Source organism: Malaya genurostris, chromosome 1 (assembly GCF_030247185.1).
Source record: "Malaya genurostris strain Urasoe2022 chromosome 1, Malgen_1.1, whole genome shotgun sequence".
Classification (NCBI taxonomy): domain Eukaryota; kingdom Metazoa; phylum Arthropoda; class Insecta; order Diptera; family Culicidae; genus Malaya; species Malaya genurostris.
In genome coordinates, this window is record NC_080570.1 from 143281106 (window position 1) to 143305407 (window position 24302).

Sequence of the window (24302 nt, forward strand, 5' to 3'; positions counted from 1 at the left end):
AAAAAGCTGATTTTTTTTTCGCCGACTCACACACCGTTGGTTGTGTTGCAGTTTTTGACCAAAAACTCAACCAATATCATCAACCAAGCACCGTACTCTCCAGATATGGCCCCGTGCGACTTTTTCCTCTTCCCCAGACTCAAATTGCCATTGCGGGGAACGCGTTTTGAGACCATAGAGACCATAAAAGAGAATTCGCTGAGTGAACTAAAGGCCATACCTATAAAACTTGTATGGAAAATTAAATCAAGCATTGGAATGCATGTATTGCCGCAGGAGGAGAGTACTTTGAAGGCGATAATAAAGAAATTTATTAAAAATGGAAATTCTGCGTTTTTTAATAAAATTCCGGTTCTTTTATGATCATAAGGTATATCAATATGGATCACTCTTGCGATTCACGAGGGACATCACAGTAAAGTGCGGTGAGAATAAAGGTGTTTAATGCACGTATGACGGTTTTCCCAATAAGTACACTGAACCAAACAACGGAAAAATATAAAAAATATTTCTTGATATACACTGCACGAATTAATAAACTGTAAATACGCAATCTGATACTAACTCGGATGAGAACATTTTGTTTTTATAAAAATCCCTATTTATATAAATATCGCCATTATTACCGTTCTCACTTCCACTTCGACTTTCACATCACTCACATATCACTTCAATTGATCTTACATATTACCAGTATCACGGATAGTGAAATGATTTTCAAAAAAAAATATTGGTGGCGTGATGTTCATAATGACATCAAGTTCATCCAAGTAATTACTTTTGTCTCTGAAGCGACTTCCGTAGTAAGGACCTAAATTCACTTCACTCGATTTTCACCGTGAAGTGATACCGATAATAAAGGTCACAATCACTTCACTTGGTTTTCACTGTGTAGTGATACCGGAATAAGGGCCTATGTGTGAAAAATGCACGCAGAACTAAACAAGTTAATATTAATGTAAGTTTCAAACTTTTACCAACATTTCCGAATTATGTACTACCATTTCTTGATTTGAAAAGTTACGGATACGGTGATAAAAATATACAATATCAGGTTGTTTAATAAATAATTAAATGTTTCAACACAAAAAAATTTAGAATATGAATAAACCATAATTCGCCTCAACGAGAGCTATCAATTGAAGTAAAAGTAATAAGTATAAATTGTTCTTTTGCTTACTGTATTGCACTCATCATACTATTTATTACAATTTTTTCAGTGCTAAACAAACTTTCTATTGGTCGAGTTTTGTAATGGTTCGTCTGTTGAATGAAATTCAACTACTTTCTGGAAAATAAATATCGAAATTTCAAATGTTGACTAAAAGTTTGGTTATACTTACAATTTTTTTAAATTGATTGAATGTCATGAACGCAATGAAAAAAAATATCGCATTCAAAGTAACTTGTAATACACCGTTCATTTCATTTTAATTTTGTTTTATATGTCAGAAACATTGCCTTCACAGACTATAGGTTTCGTCTTTTCAGCACTATTCATATCATTCATGAGCAAAGTTAAACACTATTTCATAACTCTTGAAAGTGAAGACGATAGGTTTAGAAACGCGTAATTCTACATTATTTATAGGTGATATTTAATTTCGGTAGGAAAAAACCAGCCTCCTGCTATGACGTCATGAAACTGTGGCCAGCATCATTCTGCAAAAACCAAAACAATGAAGAAGAATGGCTTACAAAAAATTGGATTTTACAGACTACTTGTTTATTCAGTATCCTTTACCGCACTTCCTCGCAAAGTATCGATCAGAATATCATCACTACGATAAGGAAATTGAGATTTTACTCGATTTGAAATGCTCGAATGTTTGTTTACCATACTCTGAGCGAACTGATTGCCCACCAAATGCCCCAGATGTAGGCTACGATAGCACTTGCTGGAGCGCCCTATCCTTGCCACCGCGCTGGAAAAAAACATATTTAAATATGAAAATGTTCACACCTCTAGGTGGGCATCATGCATAATTATTTTTGACATTTCACTTCTGGGTGCACGCTAAACGCAAACTATTAAACATCACTAAACTAATAGCCTTTTCCGTCACGAGATGGTGTTACTGTGATGTCTTTTTCGATTTGTATTGAATTCGTTAAAGTGATCCTTATTGATATATAATATACAGGGTGATTTTTTAAGAGCTTGAGAACTTTTTTAAACAATAAAACGCATAAAATTTGCAAAATCTCATCGGTTCTTTATTTTAAACGTTAGATTGGTACATGACATTTACTTTTTGAAGATAATTTCATTTAAATGTTGACCGCGGCTGCGTCTTAGGTGGTCCATTCGGAAAGTCCAATTTTGGGCAACTTTTTCGAGCATTTCGGCCGGAATAGCCCGAATTTCTTCGGAAATGTTGTCTTCCAAAGCTGGAATAGTTACTGGCTTATTTCTGTAGACTTTAGACTTGACGTAGCCCCACAAAAAATAGTCTAAAGGCGTCAAATCGCATGATCTTGGTGGCCAACTTACCGGTCCATTTCTTGAGATGAATTGTTCTCCGAAGTTTTCCCTCAAAATGGCCATAGAATCGCGAGCTGTGTGGCATGTAGCGCCATCTTGTTGAAACCACATGTCTACCAAGTTCAGTTCTTCCATTTTTGGCAACAAAAAGTTTGTTAGCATCGAACGATAGCGATCGCCATTCACTGTAACGTTGCGTCCAACAGCATCTTTGAAAAAATACGGTCCAATGATTCCACCAGCGTACAAACCACACCAAACAGTGCATTTTTCGGGATGCATGGGCAGTTCTTGAACGGCTTCTGGTTGCTCTTCACTCCAAATGCGGCAATTTTGCTTATTTACGTAGCCATTCAACCAGAAATGAGCCTCATCGCTGAACAAAATTTGTCGATAAAAAAGCGGATTTTCCGAATGGACCACCTAAGACGCAGCCGCGGTCAACATTTAAATGAAATTATCTTCAAAAAGTAAATGTCATGTACCAATCTAACGTTTAAAATAAAGAACCGATGAGATTTTGCAAATTTTATGCGTTTTATTGTTTAAAAAAGTTCTCAAGCTCTTAAAAAATCACCCTGTATTTGATGCAACGCCCAATTTTGAAAGGACAGGGAAACATTTTCGATCCAATATCTTTCTAATTATTTCCTACGAACAGTGATATGTCGATATACACACTTAGAAAATTTCGCAGAATTCGGTAATTTTTCACCGAATTTTCAACAGCTGAACGTTCGGTAATTAAATTGATTGCCGATCGTTCGGTAATTGCTGAACTGTGAAACAACTACCGTAAACTGTAAACTAAATGGATCTAACTGATCGTTCGATAATTTTTTGTTCGTTTTCCTTTGGTTAAAATTCTGGATTTTCGGATTTCAAAAAACAACACAAATTTACAACAACGAATGAAGAAAATTCCAATCTGTTCTGGCTATAGTTTTATTCCAAGAAAAGAGGGTCAAATGTTCCGGCTGACCGGAATTATGAGCGCCTTCCAAAACACTGCACAATCCGTCGAGTCCACCAGAAATTACCCTCGAACGATTTGTGTGGGCGTCAAGTGGACAAGTGATACAAAATTATTTTCTGCCTATAGGTAAACAAAAAGCATTTAGTGGTTCTAATGTTTTAAAAACTTTAGCACCTGTACCTCAATCCCTTCGATAAACTCTTCAAGATTTTTTTCGTTTGGTTAATAAAAATATCCTTACTGAAAATTTTGATAACTGTTTGACAGTTAGTTTCACGACAATCAGTTTTCACAGAAGTTCGGTTATTGGAAGATAATTTTACCATTCGGACGGTATGGTTTTTACCGTACTCGGTGACTATTCAGATTTACCATATGAATTGTATATCTATTTACTAAATTCTGTAATGAAAATTTACGTAAAACTGATCGTCCGGTAAAAATGTGCATAATTATTGTTGAATTAAACTCATGTATCGAAATATGGGTAATTTCTATAGATTACCGAAATTTCTCGTCAAAAATATCACCGAACAAAGGAATAAAATCTTAGTGTGTGTGTGGTTCTAGACCAGAACTTAGTTGCTACGTTTCACCTCATTCTGTGACCATTAGCTACCAGCACATCTTCATCACAGCAAACGTATGCGACGTTTGACATCTTCAACATTATCATTATTGGACACAGTAGAGAAAGAACGTTTTCGTGTTGGACTGGCCTTATTGGAGATTACAGGAACTCTGAAATCACACAATGGCGATCCTGCCAGGAGACGAAAGTTAGTTTGATCATCATAGCAAGTTGACGAAAAATTTTCTTAAAAAAAAACGCAGCATCTAGCACAAAAACAGAATAGGTAAGAAAATGAATGTAACTTAATTATACATGGGAAAACAAAACGAGCATAGTTGGTCATTTTAAATGACGACCTCGATTTGGAAGACATTTTATAGCGGATCGGGACGACCGCTGAGAAAAATTTGGACGCGGACCGAGACGGCCGTGAAGAGTTTTAATGCGGATCGGGACGACCGCCGAGAAAAATTTTTACGCGGACCGGGACGGCCGTGAGGAGTTTTAGTACGGATCGGGACGACCGCTGAGAAATTTTTTACGCGGACCGGGACGGCCGTGAGGAGTTTTAGTGCGGATCGGGACGACCGCTGAGAAAAAACTTTACACGGACCGGGACGGCTGTGAGGAGTTTTAGTGCGGATCGGGAGGACCGCTGAGAAAAATTTTTACGCGGACCGGGACGGCCGTGAAGAGTTTTAGTGTGGACGACCGCAGAGAAAATTTTTTACGCGGACCGGGACGGCCGTGAGGAGTTTTAGTGCGGATCGAGACGACCGCTGAGAAAAATTTGGACACGTATCGGGACGGCCGTAAGGAATTGCAGTGCGGGTGGAGACGTCCACTAAATAAGTATTAAATTTTTGGTTTTAAATAAAGATAATAAAATCAAATTTATAATTTATTTTCTAAAAAAAATATTATCCTGAGCATCTACTTTATTTGGAGATGGGGAAGGATGTGTGGTTCTAGACCAGAACTTATGTCGTTTTCGCTTGAGAACACTGAAACTGACCCAGGGTAGTTTCTTCAAACAAACACTTTTCACGAAACTGTGTTGTTTTCGCGCTTAGCAACGGCGGTTTGAGCAAACCTGATATAACAACCAGGTTCGAAACTGACTCGATTTTCAGTTCAACAACGTTAAAACTAGGTTCGAAACTAGCTTCAAACAAACGGTTTGACAGCAGTTAGGGTGGAAACTGGGTTAGGTTTGGTATCAAGCGAAAACGACATTAGTTGCTACGTTTCACCTCATTCTGTGACCATTAGCTACCAGCACATCTTCATCACAGCAAACGTATGCGACGTTTGACATCTTCAACATTATCATTATTTGACACAGTAGAGAAAGAACGTTTTCGTGTTGGACTGGCCTTATTGGAGATTACAGGAACTCTGAAATCACACAGTGTGTAAACCAGATGGCAAGTGACAGTTTCTCTTTGTTTACTTTCTCTTCTATCAATTACCAAGCGGTTTCCACGTTTATCACTCAACTCTTTGCATGAAATGATACCCGAAACTTTCGACTTTCAAACAGAATAGTGATGTCGAAGAAAATCTTTTTAATTTTTTAATTTTTAATCGAAAGAGAGAGTGATTTAAGAGAAACTGTCACTTGCTTATACGCCCTATTGAAAAACCAACCGATAAATAGTTAAGATACATATAATTTAGTTATTTTCAGATTAATTCAATGGAATCTTTTTATGCGATCTCTGAAACTCATACCAATCGAAATTGTTCACTTCATTGATCTACCAATGCGAATTCATTACGGAAACACGCTTTTTGCACTCCCCATTTTCGGTTACCACATTAGGACTGATAGTTACATTAGAAACTATTCAACAGCCTGTTCCAATTTTTTCCAAAGTATCGAAGTATTTTACGTGACCATTGTTAGTATATTGGACAGTCAATTCGATTACAGTATTGAAGGCCTTCCTCTCCGTGACTGCGATGAAATTGTTCGCGTTCTTTAGAAAGAAAGTTACAAATTATATCAACATTGAGCAAAAATAACTCAAAACTCTCTGAAAAAATGAATTTTATTCCTGCCAGCGGGCGAGCTGCCCTCAGTAGGTAGATCCGTTTTAAGTGAGAATTACTTTTTTTTTGTTTACATTCCTCAAGTTTCCGTAGGTAGTAACCAAGGTTACTGGTAACTGCTTTTCAAAATCAATAAATTACCAACTTGTGTTGCCAGTTTCTACATTTTTTCAAGCGATTTCGTTTTGACATTACCAGTTACTGAAGGATAGTTCAATTTGCTATACAGTTTTGGCAGTCGGGTGGAAGGTCGTGTCGTCGTTTTCACTGTTTTCGGCCAACAGTCGGCTGCTGAAAGTGCGGTCACACAGTTATATATTTATTGTTCATCACGTTCTGTTTTTACAAAAGATAGAATCAATTTTCATCATTAATCGAGCAACCACGCAATGCTAAAATATATCTTTTCGCTTTCTGACGAAAGCCTTCAACTACAAATTTACTATTCATTGAAATCAGGGCGATATTTACGCTCGTTACGTTGATAGATCACACTCTGTGTCCTAGCATTGTTCCCAGACAGAAGTTTACACGAAAATACGTAATACGGCGGTGCAAAACCAACTGCACACGACTGCACATCGGTTGCACTCAATGCAACACACCATTTGAAACAAAATAATAATTATTCAAGCTAACAAAAGAAGCGCAAGCAATCTAGAAAACTACACACATGACTTTAGTGGGACATACGAAAACTAATAGGTGCTTATTAATCTTTCAGTGGATCTCAGCCAACAATTCTTTAATAATTATGATTTATTTAGGTACCTACTACCTAGAGAAATTTCGTCAAAAAAGTATCGCGTAGTTTGTGTTCATGAAATGTGAAAGCGTAGCCCCTAATGACCAAATTTGAATCGATATCTCAAACCAAAAACCGCGAGACCACCAAGGCTGCGATTGTCCACTTGTCCTCGTCCCGTAGCCCACGAAGCTGAAGACACTAATTAGCGACAAAACCCAGCCACCGGATCGCTTCGTGAACGATCGAGAGAAAACAAACCAACAACAATGTTGTCCAGAGTGCAATAAAACCATTCCACATCGATTTTGCTCGTCAACTTTTCACTTACCACTGAGTTCCCTACCGTGGCGAAAACATGATCCGTGGCCTACTTTGACAGGCACACGATGCGACGGGTCGTCGCTGCCGGATACACTGTACAGTTTGATCAATTTGAAAATTGAGTGTCAAATTTATTTCCGCTGACCCATTGCCGAAAAAATTGAAACGCTTCGTTAGCTGCTAACTAGAGTGAGTGAGAGTCTACTCATCCCTATACAGCGTGCCCTTCCCTTATCCCATCGATCCATCCGTTCCACCTAGAGCTGAAAGTCCTTGGTTGCTGCGATTGCCTTCCTTCCTTGGTGGTGTTGGTTTCATTCACGTAACCTTGCCCGATTTTACGCGCACACGGCGAAGGATTACCGGGTGTCCTGTTGACGCCGTCTTCCCCTTCCCGGACCAGCCCCGGCCAGCACGATGGTATCTGTCAAAGACACGCACGAACGCAGCGGAACGCAAAAGTTTGCATCATTTTCCACACATCATTTTACCTTAATCTTTCCGCAGGCAGCGCTCTCTTTTTCTCCAGTCCCAGTTTCCGTCTCGTTCGTGTACACACACGCAAGGCGGAAGGCACACAATCGACACAACCGAACACAACCAAAGCCCCGTCCTCCCGTTTGGCAGCCGGGAATAATTCGCCAAACCGAACTATCATCCAAGTACGTGACGGGTTTTTGTTTGTAACCAGAAACCAGGGAACCGAGAGGAATTGTCAATAAAATGGATTTTGATTATGAAATTGTGTGTGAAAAGCTCGACAGGCACCGGTACCGACCATTTTTCCGAAAACTCCTCCCCATTAGCTATGCTCGCTGGCAGCAGATTGGCCGTTCAGCTGTGACGGGTGGTAGTAGACTGGCACGCCCCTTTTCACGCTGTCAGTCAATCGGTACGCACACGTAAACACAACCAACAACCGCACTGGCCGTCATCCGCATACACAACCCACGCAGCAAGCTGTGTTGGTGGGCTTTCATCGATTCGATGCAGGGCGTTTGTGTGGATGTGTGCGTGTGTGCCAGTGCCAGTCCGTACCTTTGGGCAACAGCGCGTTTTGCCGAGTGAGAGCGAGAGCACCACAGTTCAGCTTCTGCACAGATGATCGCCGCAGTGTGCCATGAACGGAGTGATTGCCTAAACGCGGAAAGTTCTTGCTGGTTGTTCCGTGCTCGTTCGTCGTCATCATCATCGTCGTCGTCGTCGTCGTCGTTGTCGTCGTCGTCACCTTGCGTGCTTAGTATGTTGCGTTTCGACGCCGTGTGAATCTGTTTTTCCGTGAAAAATTTTTACGCAAAAGTTATTTCCGTGTGACGACAGTTTTCTGCACAGCACAGCGGGGTTTTCGATGTTGGTTTTTGTCAGCTGTCCCCATCGGTACGGTTGACCGGAGTTTATCATCACCCCGTTCGAGAACTGGCCAGTGAAGAGTGCGCGTGTGTGTTGTGTACCTTTGTAAACGGTTCCGGAGCGGAGGTCCTTTTCCGGGTCGTGATTATGCGCTCGTAAAAAAAGTGGTCATCCATGATAGCACCCAGCAGTAAACACTCGATTTTCGGGGATGATCAATGTCGCGCTGGTGGATGAGAGAACGATGAGAGACGTTACCGTTACTGAAAGGATTACCGTCAACCGTCAATAAACTATTGGAGCAGATGTGTGTCACAAAGCAAGCGATATACCTCAATTTCAAAGAAAAATAATCGTAGCAATCGTGGAGTAAACACTCGTACACTTAACTTTTTACTAGGGAAAGTGCCTTACAGTACCGAAAAGCAGGAATACAACAGATTTTAACAACAACAACAACAGATCAACCGATAGTACAAAACTATAACGAAAATCTTTGATTAATACATAAAAACAAACGAAACGAAACAAAAACTGCAAATCCAAACAGTAGTGAGTAGTGAACTGAAAGGTGGATTAACCATTTGTTGTAATCGATCGAAGAGAAGAAAAAAACCAGCAAAGTTGGAGCCGACAGTGAGATTCAGCGGAACCGATTTGTTGCCTAAATTCAGCAACAAATCATTGGCCCTTGTAGGCCCACCACCGCCACCACCGCCGCCACTGGCATCAGTTCAGCTTTTTTCGCCGTCGCCTTCGCAAGCGCAGTCGGAGGACACGCGAAAGGCGACCATCAAGATGGAACCAGGTGAGTTGAGTTCTTCGACCTAGGTGAATGAAATACGACCCCGTGACGGGCTTGCACATTCCAGTATTAGTCGAACCTTCGGCTAAAATCCGGTAGCTGGGTTTTGGGATGAGATCGCTTGCTTGGGGGCAAACTGATCCCACAAACCGATCCCGGGATAGGCAATGGGAGAAAAAAAAAAGTTGTTCGACACCCGAGAAAACATGAAATCAAGATGACCGAAAAATGTCAAAAGTTTCCCTTTATCTGAAAAGTGACGTCTTTCGGTGTCTCCGAACGTTCTACGGTGGTTCCAGCGTGAGGTCTGAGGGCCCTACGGCGGCCCTGCCTAAATACGTCGAATAGTGTACAAACCAAAACAAAAAGAAAACAAAAAAAATCAAACCGAAAGGTGCAGACTTTAACCTATTACCCGTCTGTCTGGCAGCGGTCTCGGGATCAAGCGTAGTTTTTTTTTTGACCGGGAACGGTGCTGTCCCGTCCGTCCGTCCGTCAGAGCCCTAATAAGCTAATCCATCTTCCTCGGCGCATCTCATCGCCCACGAAGGCGAACATTGTGAAGTGATCGGGCTTCTTTCATTTGTTTGTTTGCTTACGAGAAGGTCTCTCCGGTGCTGCTGCTTCTGGATAAATATTAGTTCTTCTGATTCTGGTGGCTGTCCGAGCGCATCCAATGCAGTTTTTGTTTTCGTCCCCGGAGAGAGGCGGCCGGCGGAGCAGATTGCTTAGTTTTTAGACACCGAGAAGTGCAGGAGCTATGCCGTTTAATTAGCCATACCCGAGCCCGTAGTTGGCTACCGGTAGCTGGGTAAGCGCTAGAACACAAATAAACACCGGACAAACACGGGGCCCCGGTAGGTTCGGGATTTTGTTTTAGAGGGCAATCGAACGGTACGTTCTTAGACTCCGTTGTTGAGATTGTCAATTCCTACAATAGTAGTTTTTAATAGCTTAGGCAACTATTCATTCACGAATAATAGCAATACTCGAAATCGGTATAATGATAAGCCGAATTTGATTGGTGACAAGAAGATTTTACCGATTGTTTAGAAATCCAAACGGTCTTTTCCTAGATTCTCTATAATTGAAATCGGATATCTCCTCGAATCGCATTTTTTAGCTAAAGTTTTGTATCAATTTTGAATGAACTTGTCTGTAAATAGCAAATCTAGTTAAGTCAGCAAAGGTTTTTGCCGAGATTTCGAACAGTTTTTAGACTTTTTACCGATATTCGGCGAGAAACTTGTTATTTACATACTTGTTTTTTTTTCGCTGAAGCTTGTTAAAATAATTGCCGAGTAAAATTGCGTAATCTCGGCAATCTCAAATTGGACAAACGTCAGTTCTTACCGAAATTGTCAGCAAAAAGTTTACTGTCTGTTCGGCATAACCTTTACTGAATGCTCGGAAAGAGCAACGAAGTGAAATTTATGAATTACTGAGCCTTCAGCAAAGGAAGGTAAACAAAGAATTCGTATTTTTTGTCGTGAATACGACTTACTTTACTATGGAGCACCTTTTCAAAATTTACCCTGTACAAGAGTGGGTAGAACTTAATCGCGAATATCTCTTGTTACATGTAACACAGGAACATCATGTTTTCTTGATACAATCGGAAATATGGTCAGCAATTTATGAAAAAATTAAAACCTTTAGCATCACTACATTCAGCTGATTCAAACTATGTATCATTTCATAAAACAGCTGGATAATATTCAAACACGATCATTTTTATATGGAATTACCACTGGTTTGTAAGATGTTCAATAAAAATATCTTGTTGTCGAAGTCCATATCATATCACTATATAAGTGAATAACATTTTACCATTTTCCATGACTTTTGGACTGATTATAGGTACTTTTGTCCTCGTTTGGCGAGTAGATATCAATCATTTATATTTTAGAGCACTTAAATTCGAGGATCTTCTTTCAAATCGCTATACAATTTGTATGTTCGAGACGAGTTTGACAAGTAAGTTATCGAAATTAATGTCATATTAACACCCAAATTAAATTTGGAAATCTTAGATTGCTAAAATCGATTTGTTTCAATCTATCTTGTCCCCGTATTTTTTGTTTTGCTCTCGTGAGTTCCGCCTTACTGTTACAATTAAACAAGGGACGCATTTAAAGTTTGCAAAATTCACACAATCAATCAACGTGCGATTATCGATATTCGAATGTGTGGAAAAGCACGTCAGTTTTATTCGTATTTACGGCATCCAGTTATGTCTCTGGCATTACCTCCTACCTTTTTTTCTCATTGTAACCATTCAATTGGGGATCATGGTTTCATTTTATTTCCGTATAAACATACAAAGAATATACATTACATTACTTATGTTTCGAGGACGTATAGTTGTAAAATATGCAATTCGGAATAAACGCCGATTGACGAATATGTTGCTTGACATGTCGTTGAAGTTCATCGACATATCTTACTATGATTTTCCGACAGTGAAAGTAGAATCTGGAAAGAGCTTTCTGTGAATAATCAAATTCATTCGGTCCGTTTTTTCGATTCGTTTTTTAGGGACAAAATGCATTTATTTCAAAATAAAAAGAATTTAATGATTTATCAAAGTATCTTCCATCGTTAGATACTACTTTTTCCCTCCTCTCAGGCAATGTTCGAATTACATCTCGAAATAATGATCTTTTTTTGAGGTGATCTAAGTTTGAAGTCCATTTTCGCTGTTAGCAAAAAAAGTAAACCGATGACCTGCTAGATCAGTAATCCGAAAGAGCAATATCAGAAGAATACAACGGGTGCGGCATAATGTTCCACTTGAGCGTTTCCAAATATTTTTACACGACTTGCGACAAGAGGCCTAGCGTTGTAATGCAGGAGAATTAATTTCTCATGTCTTCGCTTGTATTCCGGCCATGCTCAAATGCATCAATTGCAGCCTATACCGATCGTCCAATATAATATCGCCTGGTTGTAGCTGCTCATAGTACACAACGCCCTTCAACTGTTTGTTTTCGATTTTTTTTGGTTATCCAGCGCGAAATATCATTCTTGGAACATTCCCCACATGATTGATCAGTTGGAGCATTATCACCATCAACATCAACAAGCATTTGATGCGCTTCGGTTGCACTTTTCTCCCAATTAAAACAGAAAACAAAAACTTAACGCAAATGCTGCTTAGTTACCACGGAAATTGCTCATAATTAATACAGTGAAAAACAGGTTTTATTTAAACTCGAAGTAATATGCACTGAATATTGATGACAGATGTCTAACCACTTGAAACTCTCGACATCAGCTGTGATCAGCCGATCAATATTCATAACAGTCAGAGTCATCTTTTGAAAACGGACCAAACTAATTTGTACTCCCAATATTATACTTACCGGGAACACCGCTGATTTTAACGTCTTTCTGTTGGACTAATTCACAAAAACATTTCATCAGCACTTTTACTATACCGAGCTCGAGATAAAAAACGATATTTTAAACAAACTAAAAATTGATCCTTTATTGTAGGAGGTTAAACTTAATCATAATGAAAATCGGATAAAATCTAAGTTATTCCTCTACGAATTTTCGAACTTTTGATCGAACGCTCTTCATCAAGTTCCGGACAAGTTTTGCATCGCATTTTGTGGACGCTTGAGCCCAAATTTTTTTGAACTAATGCATGTTTCCAGCTGCCTTACCAGTCTTTTTGAAGATCCTCTTCACGATTACCCAGTAACGTTCGATGGGTCGAACGTTACTGGCCGATTTGGTGGATTGATATTTTTCTCAACGAAATTTATACCCTTTTCCGCAAGCCAATGGAGAGTGGTTTTGGCATAGTGAGCTGACGCTAAATCCAGCCAAAACAGTGAAGATTTACTATGCTTCTTATATAAAGGCAGCAATCTCTTCTGGAGATACTCAGATCGATAGATTCCATTTATAGTTCCGGTAGTGTAAAAAATGGCTGATTTCAAACCACAGATACATATTGCTTGCCATACCAGTACCTTTCGATCGAATTTCTCCACTAGAATCGACTAGTCCGCATCGCTCACATCCTCCCGACGACGACAGTAAAGTATTATGGACATGGAAGGGTTTTTGAGTCCTCCTTTACATAAGTCCGGACACTGCAAAAGACGCGAATACAATTTCCGGGCCCTTGTTGCTAGTCGCTTCTTCTGTTCTACACTTTGTTTCGAGACTTTCTGCTTCTTGTAGGTCTTCAGGTGATTTCGACTCTTGATATGCTGGATCGTTCCTGCTTTTTTGGTCAAATCACGTATTGACATTGATTTTTTCTTCAAGACTAAAGATACCACTTTCTGGTCCAGTTTCGGGTTGGAAGAGTCGGGTTTTCTGCCTCTTTCTGTTAGCTCATCCAAAGAATAGTGTTCCCCAAACTTATTATTGATTGTTTTAACACTGGCATGATGAATTTCAAACCGCTTCGCCAATGTTCGCCTAGTAATACCCTTCTCACTTAGCCATGTGTCCAGAACCTTAATTTTCACTTCCTTTTCAATACGCGATATTTTGAAAACGCAGAATTTCAACCACACAAACAAGTAAACAAACGAAAGCTGACAGACAAACGCACAGCATGCTGTGATCTGAACATAAAAAACCATCCCAAATACATGCGTACAACACAAATGTATGTGGATAGCTTATTTTCGATACACTCCTTATCTAGGTGCTAGCCACAAACTGAACTTGTTACCTGTAGAATTTTGAAACAACATGCATTTATCACTACGATCCATGCATATTTCTTTTCAGCTATCCTCAACTGTATTTTTAGGAATGCAATTAAGATATCTTTTTGGAGAAGCTGTAGAAAATTATGCTGTTGATATTTTCTTCATCATAATTAATTTACAAATGTTACTTTTTGCTTCAAAGTTTGTACAATACGGTTCTAATCATCTCAAGGATAAACTCTCTTGTTTATTTCAGTTGAATCAGATGCACATAGATTTGCAAGCTTCTGAACCGAATTGAAAACATCTTCTTGTGAACTAATAAAAACATAACTTTTTCTTCTTCTGTAAGATCAATAGCTTTACATATTCAATCCATTTTTATATTCAGAATTGTCATCCGTGATTTGAGATATCCTTCTAGCCATATCCTCTCTGCACTCTGTAGAGATTGAAGAATTGTTTGTTTACTATATGTATTGTTAGATTAATTGGGATACATCCTACCGAGTTTTAGATTCAGACCGTTTAATATAATATAATACCAAAAATTAGGTATCGTTGGAACCTCTGAGAAATCATTAAGCAGTACATTTTATTTATTACTAGTGTGTATAACACAAATCAATTTCCGTTGCCAGTTGATTTTAGCTTTTCTTGTGCTTCTTCCATGGATATATTTTCATAACCAAAATGTGTGAAATGTCTGTAGGAAAAAATTGACTTCCTTGATTCCGGTAAACAGCAACCATTTCTTCCTTTTTGCCTTTCTCATATAGAAAGGTTATGCAATCACTGTGAAAACCGAGATTTGAACATATACCATTCGACTCAGTTCGTCGAGTACGCAAAATGTCTGTGTGTATGTAACGTTTTTTTTTGCACTAACTGTTCCTCGGAGATGGCTGAACCGATTTTCACAAAGTTAGACTCAAATGAAGGGTCCTGTGGTCCCATACAAAATACCTGAATATTATTTGGATCCGACTTCCGGTTCCGAAAATATAGGGTAAAGTGTGTTCAAAATTTATTACCATCATTGAAAAGGGCGAAAACCGTAAAAAAATGTCTGAATCGACCTCAAATCTTCTCCAATTGATAGTTTTTATGAGTAGACGGTCAAACAAACCGATTTTGGTTATTCTTTTAAGAAACGAAGAAAATAATTTAGAAGAATAGTATGAATGACGTGAGAAATGCACCATTACACCACTAGGTGGATTAAAATAAGTCAGGAACCAGTGAAACATTCAGTCTATTTTCTTATGGTTTGAAGCGTTCCAAACTAACATTTGTGGAAATTATTTGGAAGCACCCGCTTGTGAGAAATTTGGACAGCTAACAGAAGCGTGGCAAGATTCCGGTAACTGTCAAACTTTTGCAGGCGAAATTACGTCATTCTCGCGCCAAGAGAGCATTTCCTTCTTTTTTCTTTTCAAATGAAGTATTAGGTTTTGCACGATGACGACACAAATGAACTGCCGATGAATCAAGTTCATCTTTGACAGTTGAGGTGTATTTGTTTTGTTTTTTGACTGCAAGTTAAAAATTGAAAAATGACGGAAAAGTGCCTGTTAAAATCGTATTCCACAGTGAAAATAACTAAAAAGATTGCGCTGTATGTGTTTCCAGCATCAAGGAGCGATTTATGTATGAATCTGTTGAGTGTGAGGCGACTTGCAATTTTTACATTCCAGCGATGAACTTTTAAACTGTAAACAAGTACACCTCGACTGTCAAAAAAAGTTGATTCTGTTCATTTTTGTGAGGTTATGTCACGTTCGTGCAAAACCTAATTTGATACTCGTCAATCCTGCATCCACATCCAAAAATGAAAAACGAGTCTTGGGACCAGAAAAATGAAATGAAAATACTGGTATATTGAGAGATGAAGCATTACATATTGTGTTTGGTAATGCAAAAGTAATATTATTGCCCTTCATTTAAATTTTTTATGAAAAAACTAAAATAAATAGAAGAACAAAAACTCAAAACGGTTATGCCAGTCTTGTATGGAAAAAATCGGGCAGAAACAATACCGTTAATAACCGCTAGGCGAAGTTCTATGCCGAAAACGGTTAATGCATTGTTTCCAGACTCTTGCCGGAATTCTGATAACATTCCGGCAAAACACTCTGACAGACGCTGCCAGGCGTCTGGAGGGAAAGCTTCCAGGCATATGCGAGCGGGCAGGTGCTTCCAAATTCGAAATTGAGTAACTTTTCACACATTTTCTTTTTTTCGGTAAATATTATATGACCAACTTTTAATAAAAATATAAAGCAAGATCCGGGAAAATCCGGTACCATTAAACGAAAATTTTAACCTTTTTACCACTGTGATGAAATGAAAACTTTTACTGGAAAAGTGACCTACCGAGATTTGAACAGCTGAGATTGGTAATCCAAGTCAAGTGTGTACGTAAAAATATGCTGAAGTGCGATTAAAGTACGATTCAGACGGTCCGGCTTCTTCCGTCACCGGAACGTCAACGTCCGTCACCGTCATTCTAATTCACACGATCCGGTTTCCTATCCGTGTCCGTCATGTCATTTTCTTACACGCAGAATTTGAAGAACTTAGTCTCGCACAATTTTATTCCACTAATACAAAATCTGGGAGCTTTTGAAGCCAATCGATCTGTTGTTTTCCTACCTTTTAATCGAATAAATAACTTTCAAATTAACTAGAAAGAGGAAAAACCAATACAATCAGTTCCACTCAACAACGTAACGTACTTTGCAAATCTACTGATAAGTTTCATTACTTATATGTGGTATATTTCGTTTAAGAGTGGGATCTTGACATCGAATACATACATAACAAACGTCAGCTCAATACCGTAATCATATGAATCGTGCATGTGTGCGATTATCACAGTCCGTCAAATATTCTTTCGGAGAAATGTTGACGGAGCTTGCCGTTGACGGACGTTGACGTTCCGGATCTCTGCTGGATCGTGTGGATGCGCAAAGGGAAAACTCATTTGACTAATTTTGACGGAGGCTAACGTTCCGGTGACGGTGACGGAAGAAGCCGGATCGTCTGAATCGTACATAACTTATTTTAACATGACTGAACGAAGCTCTTGTTTTTGAGCGGTTTTGCAGCTCATACTTTGACAAGAATCAAAGGAGTCAATGGCAGAAAAAAAGAAACGAACAATTAAAAACTAAGTAAAAAGTAATCAAATAATACGTACTTTTTATTTTATTACGCTTTACCTAATTCTCGGTTGATTTTTCAGAAGGCCGTAAGAGCAAGTGACAAGAATAACTAAGATAATTGAAAATTCAGTCGTAGGAACAGTGAGCAATCCATAAATCCGAAAGCTTCAAAAAATCAATCTAATTTGTTTCTTTCCGATAGAACTGTTTGATAAAACAATCGGCAAAATCTTGCAACCAAATTCTATTTCGCAAATGAAAAGAAAAAATCGCTTTAATACGTAACTATTTCCATATAAAAAGGGCACTATCCGAGTCAGCTGAAGCCTCGTGTTGCAGAGCAGACCAATCCGACCAAAATCGGTCACAAGTATAAATGGGTTAAAATGAAAACATCTCCCCGAGAGTCGGTCGCTTTCCGGACCATAAACTCGGAAACCAGGACGGTCCTTTTAGAACAGCACGAGTCGAAAATAATCGATAAAAGCCATTTCAAACGGATAATTTATTTGCGTCCTCGTCCTGCCTGCCCCCCTGTTTTTCCCAACTCAGTTGTTTTTTTTCTCGTCCTCTTGCTGTTTGGCAAAATTTTCCAATTTTCAAGCCATCTACGATCCCCGTTTTTTTTTTGTCGAGGCAGGAAACTGTTGAACTTTTGCTTTCTACAGTCAACGCCAGCATCGCATCATCATCCATCGTCTAGTACACTGGTTGAAAATCCAAGTTCAGTAGTATTTGTGCTGGTCGTTTCGTTCGTTCGGTCGGTCGTTCGATGACGCGCATGAACGGAACGACGCCAAAGTCTCGCCTCCTCCGTTCTTCTCGGCTTACAACATCCTACGGTTTACAGGTTCATCTCGGGATCTGTCAGAAGCAACAACAACAGCAAGAAAACGCGAAACCGTGACCAAACGGGCTCGCACTTTATGAAAGCAGTAGGCCGAACCGTTCGTAAACAAAAACACGGTTCCAGCGGTAAGTTGGCGATTTTCCTTCACTTTGGGCTGTGGCTGTATGTTTAGGATCCTGAAACCTAACGACCAGCATCGGCACCATCAGGCTACATCAGACTGCTGCGGGATCACGCTGACGGAAGAGGAATTTGTTAATTTAGCAGCTACCGGATCGGGGGTTCGAGGGTCTGCGTGTGAGTCGGCCGGTCCGACCAAGCGGGCGGCAATTTCTTTTTTACTTCGGCCCTGTTGATTTGGTGTTTTATTTGTTTTATCTTTGGAAATAAAACTCCTGATGGTCGACGACGCTGGTTAGCGAGATGGTATTTTTCCCCCTACGTCTATTTCGAACGTTCGTCAAACGATTTCATTCCGAGCGGAATAATATGAAGCCCGAACAATTCTGATCTTCCTGTTTAAATTTAGTGAGATGGCTTCAAAAATTCTACCAAATTTTGACTTGATTTTAGGACGAAAGTCCAAGGAGATGGGCAATCAGTCAATCACTGAACTATTTAATACTCTACATTGATGAAGCGAAGAAGAAATTAAAAAAATAAGAGTCGATATTTCAAAAACTGCGGTGTTTTAATTTTCACTATTTATCAAATTGTTTGAGTTTATTGTCGCTACAGCACTAAGCAGCGATTTGCAAGACAGACTAGCGCAACGAAGACTTCCAACGACGTCAGTTGAGCTGTCATGTCTTATGAAATAATCGATAAAACCGTGTTAGTTCATAAATTTTTCGTTGTCTTGATTGTAATTCATGTGGAGTGTAACGCAAGCTTCGAGAAGTAAGTATATCTCAAAAACTAATGAAACATTGGAAAAAATATCAAATGCTCTCGTTGCTTTTAATGGACATTCACCAATTCTAAGTGATTCTTGGTATGAATATTAACAGTCTCCAGTTGATATGTTCCGCCTGTAGTTCAAGGTAGATTCCATAAAAAAAACCGAAGAACTACGCAAATCAAATTTATTCTTTGCTCTCGTTAGTTCCGCCTTGTTGATTGAAAACGTGTAATGGCGCAGTATTAAAAGAGAGCTTTTTTCCCTCAGATAGCTTTCATTTGATTCAATTCGCATCGTGGGCAATTCTGCGGTCGGATAATTTTATTGGCTTGCATTCGCCAGATACCGGCTATGATCAACAATTATTTCATTTAGGAGCCTAAAATAGATCCTAAAGTACAATTATTTTAGATCTTCTCCCATTGAAATGTTAGCGTCAGTATTAAATTAATTCGCATCGTGAGCAGTTCTGCGACCGGGCATTTCTTTGTATTTTCTCTCGTCCCAATTTATAAAAATTTGTGTATAAGCATATGTTTGGCGTGGCGTACTTTAGAATAGGCGCACCGTTACATTTCTGGAAGCGAAGCGAGAGCGTTTTTCGATTTTGAGAAGTGTGGCGGAAGCGCGGCAGTTTTATTCCTTTCTTTCCGTCATCCAATCATGTCTCTAACATTACCCACCCGTTTTTTGTGATGAATCGGGTTTTTATCCTTTCATAATTCGATTGTATGGCTATTGCTTGGAGGAAATATAAGGGTTAAATCCTCCGAAATCACAATTTTTTTCACCAACCAACGTTCTTCCATTGAGTGGATGAATAATCGACTTTTCATTTCATATCATTTCTGGTTTCTTCGAGTTATGAGTTGAAATGTTACTAATTACAAAACACCACTTCCTTGAAGTTCAACACATTTGCTACTCTAACAGTTTTGAATGTGTCTGACCTACGGATTCGGAGGCTATACTATTAGAAAGCAGACATAATTTTTACCCTTTCAATTGAAAAGAAAAAGTTTAGTAAATGTCAGATCGATTCGGGATTGGTCGCTGGCCAAGTCGGTATATGATGACACAACGACCACCAAACTACCAAACGATCGATCATTTTATTTCGTAAAGCTCTTAGCCTGTATGGATTACGGGACGCTCAGCTGTTTGGAATTCAATACAAGAATTTCCGACAACCGTAGAACTAATTTTGGTAACAGCACAACACTGACATTTACACGCTGAATCTTTGCCAACAAATTGCCGCGACTTGTTCAGCCGCGCGTGATCTGCTACCGTCCTGGGGAGGCAAACTAATAAATTTGCTGAGAATTTCGAATCAATTTCAAGTATGACAAATAGCAGTGCCTGCCGAAATCGTCAGTAAGTGTATTACTAATGGCTTGCTAAAAGCGACCGAAAGAAAATGCTCAGTCGTTAGTAATGGAGCATAAAAAGTGTTTACCTGTAAAATTAATCAAAATAATAAGCACACAAACACACACACACACTAGAACAACGCTGGTTAGTCTGAAGAAATCGTCGGTAAATTTAAGAGTTTTCGTAGGTGCCTTTCTGTACAGTGTAATCTGTCCTTTTAAGGACAGGAAAATTCGTTTCTGATATAAGACTTTACAATAACAAATGGTAAGTCGCTATTATGGAATAAATTGGTTTACATCACAAAATACCTTACCTCAAACAGTTTTAATTACGACTCAGAAAATCTGTCAGCTTCCAGCAACGTTAACGGGATTTCACCGGCCATCGAGATCAGTTTGAGGCTTTCATTATCGAAACGTTCACACGTGCCGTATATCACAACCTAGGACAGGACCAGACAACTGTCTTCTTTTTCCAGAAAATTTTTTCCCTTCTTATTCCGGTTGCTCCCTGTTATAAATAATAAATGCCTCGCGATCACACTTGCCAGTAGAGATAATTATTCATTTTGAAAAGTTTCTCCCCTTATAACATGCGATTATTTATCATTTCAAAACACTTAGACAAATATTATATCAGTCAAAAATATAGCTCTGAATTTATTTTGATCAGATGCTTGTTTTTAAAGAAAACTAAACGTTCAAACAGTTTAATAAATTTTTCTAAAACACATTTTTGTGCATTTAATTTTTGTAACTTTTTTAACTAAAGTCAACAAAATATTCAATTTGAGAAAAATACTAATAAATAGAAGTATCCAAAGATTTGGTGCTATTCTTAAGTACAACTAACATAATCAATGTTTTCGTCCATATCACACTTCGTGATTTCTGGTTTTCTCTTTGTATCATCCAGTGAATGTTAAATGTACTCGTATACTTTCCACATTGACAGGACCTAAAAACAAATTGAACTTAGATCCTATTGAAATAAATAATTAAAAGATGATACGAAAAATAAAAATTGCGAACTACATTGTTATCGACGATACTGACAACACTTTTTCTACCACCCTGCAGTGATATTAATTTCAACAACTTGTACTTGCTTATGTCAATTTCAACCAATTTTCAGCTGGTCCGAAACTGGTTCTAGAAGTGGATTAACAGTTGTCAGGTCCAGTGCTGTCAACTGTTTTTTCTAAAAATCTTTATTTGGCGGAAAAATCGATCTGTACAATATCTTTCTCGAAAAATCAAACATCGATTTAGTGCAGAAACTGATTTTGCGACCAAAAAAAAAAGGCCGCTCGAACTGGTTTACCCCTATGGAATCCAACACAAAAACTGAAAATCGGTATTTATCTGCATGAAAATTGAAATATCGGTATTTTGAGAGAGCATATCTGTATTCCTGTATCGAGTCCAAAAATCGGTATAAATACCGAGAAATCGGTATATTTGGCAGCGCTGGTCCTGTCCTAGCTCACCACGATTTAGAATTAACGAGCAAGACTCTTTGCAAGCGTATGAGTAATGCCAACAATGTGTGCGTAAAAACAAATTCCGGCGCTTCTTTTCCTGATTTTACTCAATAAATCAATAAACCAATCGGTTCATACTGCTTAAAATTGCAATTAAAGAAAGAAAAGCGAAAATCTTAGTCTAACACTCTTTCGTTTTCCTTAAAACTGCTCGAGAAAAATTATTTCAGTTTCAGCTTACTTCCACTAACACATTTGATTAGCAACAAATACATTCCTATATGGATTTCCTCTTGCAGTAATTATTGCGATATAAAGATTTACGTACCTTCTATAAGTAAACCCGCAAAAAAGGAACCTTTAATTTAACACGCGAAAGGCAATGGATATGGAATGTGTTTATTTATCCGGCAAACTGCTTTTGTAACAGAAAATATTTAATTTTGTTTATTTTGTATAGCGCAATCTAATACGAATGCATTGAAGCAGTGTTGCTAACTATTTTATTAGGGAATTAAATACTACATTCATAAAATGTAAGCAATTTTCCGTTAAACGTTGGTGAAAAATTGATCAAAAGTGATATTTCATCAATTATTCAATTATTGTTAGAAAAGATTGTTTGAAACTCAATCGTGCAATCCACTTTGAAAAACTCGGTGCACTGCATATATGAATACACAGATCTACAGCATACATGAAATGAAATGAAATGTAGGTAATACACAAATTACCAACACAAGTTAACTTGATTTACTCTTGATCCTTAACACTGGAGATCAGAGATGCCATTTATACAGATTTATCTGTATTATACAGATTTTTACATGCGCATACAGATTTAATACAGAGTACAGATATCTTACAGATTTCTTAAATTTAATACAGATTTATACAGATTTCACCAAAAGTTTTAAGGAAAAAATTGAACTATGTATTAGTATTTGAGCTATCTATTAGTATTTGATTGCAATGACGAGATAAACGTTTAGGAATCAACGTACAAATCACTTTTTAAATTATATATTTTTGTGCAGATATTTAATGAAGAACACTGAAAACCATTTATATTAAAATTTGTAACTAAATTGAACTTAAAAGTTAGACAAGTCTAGGCATCATGAAACACTATTGCCAGACTGACAGTTGTATTACCTGACTTGACGTTGCATATTGGGTTTTGGAAATCCATCTCAATTTATGAAGTGAACATTTTCAAATTAGACAAGTATATGGCACCATAATTCAATTGTTGTTGATAGGAAAAAACTATAAAATTTCGTCGATAAATATAATATAATATATGAAATTTAATCTACCACTCTATAACCATAATCTATTGGAATGACACCTTTTAACATAATTGTATTGTAGAAATTTCATTTTATTAGCGAATACAGATAAATACAGATATATTATACGAATCAATACAGATTTTCTATGAAAATATCTGGCATCTCTGCTGGAGATAGGGCGGTTTTGTCTGTGTTCAGCGTTGCCATTAGTCCAGATTTATCTGGCAAATGCCAAATTTTTCTCGTTTCGACAGACACTCAAACAAACCAGATCTTTTGTTTGATTTTACTTATTTGTCAGATCTCAGAACTTAGATCTGACCTCTTTTTTTTTGCTCACTGAAAATGAAGCCCGGGCAAAATTTTCTTGTACATAGTTAGATACAGACAAATCCACATAAATTTTTGAATCTCAGACAGATTTTTGAAAAAAATCACATAGCAACTCTGAACATAATTCAAAATTAAGTGACACACAACTCAAATTAATAAACGTACTCTAAACTTGAGTTACAACTTATCTACTCATTTTTGAAGTAAGTAACGAAGCTGTCGGAATTAGAGTATTTTTTGACTCAAAAAAATTTCTTTTTTAAATTTGAGTGAGTTTAACTCTAAATTTGAGTTCCTTGCATTCAAAATAAAGAAATTCTCCTTTAATGTTTATATACAAAGTCATTTTTCTTTCTTTTAAATTGAAAGAGCGAAAAAGTGAATCAAAACCGTTTACTTTTGACCGGTTTGGAGTCAAAATTGAACGATTTTGATATCCTTATGAAGGACTTCTAACTTAGCATAATTGAAACCACAAAATTTCTATTGAAAACATCTATGATTGATGATTCGTGGTTTCAAAACGCGGATCTAGAAACGGCAATGTAAAACGACGTATTCTTGCATTCCAAAATTCGATAAGAATATTTCGAGAATGAAAACGTACTTAAATGTTTTAAAAATCAACGCTTGCTCTAATGTACTAATGAATGCGAGAGAACTCATGGCCAGAGTAAATTTCACTCAAATCCATACTCAAATTTTCCTCGGTTTCCTCGGCTAAGACAAATATGTGGACAATTTTATCGTCTCATTTATTATTTCCAGTATTAAAAGGTTCGGAAACCATCTAAAATAACGAAAATAAATAGTTTCGCCTTTGCCTTTCTAGCAACTGAAATATCGCCCTGTTTGTTGGCATGGAGAACTGAGGGCAAAACGTAAACGGGACCTCGTAGAGGT

General features: G+C 38.1%; 1 protein-coding gene across 2 annotated transcripts in view; it reads left to right on the forward strand.

The window, feature by feature from the left end:
- Positions 1–8243: 8243 nt before the first annotated feature.
- Positions 8244–24302, forward strand: part of LOC131426008 (paired box protein Pax-1) — a 123377-nt gene continuing 107318 nt past the window's right edge. Inside the window, exon 1 of one of the 2 annotated variants that reach the window (XM_058588392.1) lies at positions 8244–9317. In XM_058588392.1, coding sequence (XP_058444375.1) covers positions 9308–9317 — 10 coding nt within the window. In that variant the 5' untranslated portion in view covers positions 8244–9307. The remainder of the gene's footprint in view (positions 9318–24302) is intronic. The other variant, XM_058588393.1, reaches the window with a different exon arrangement.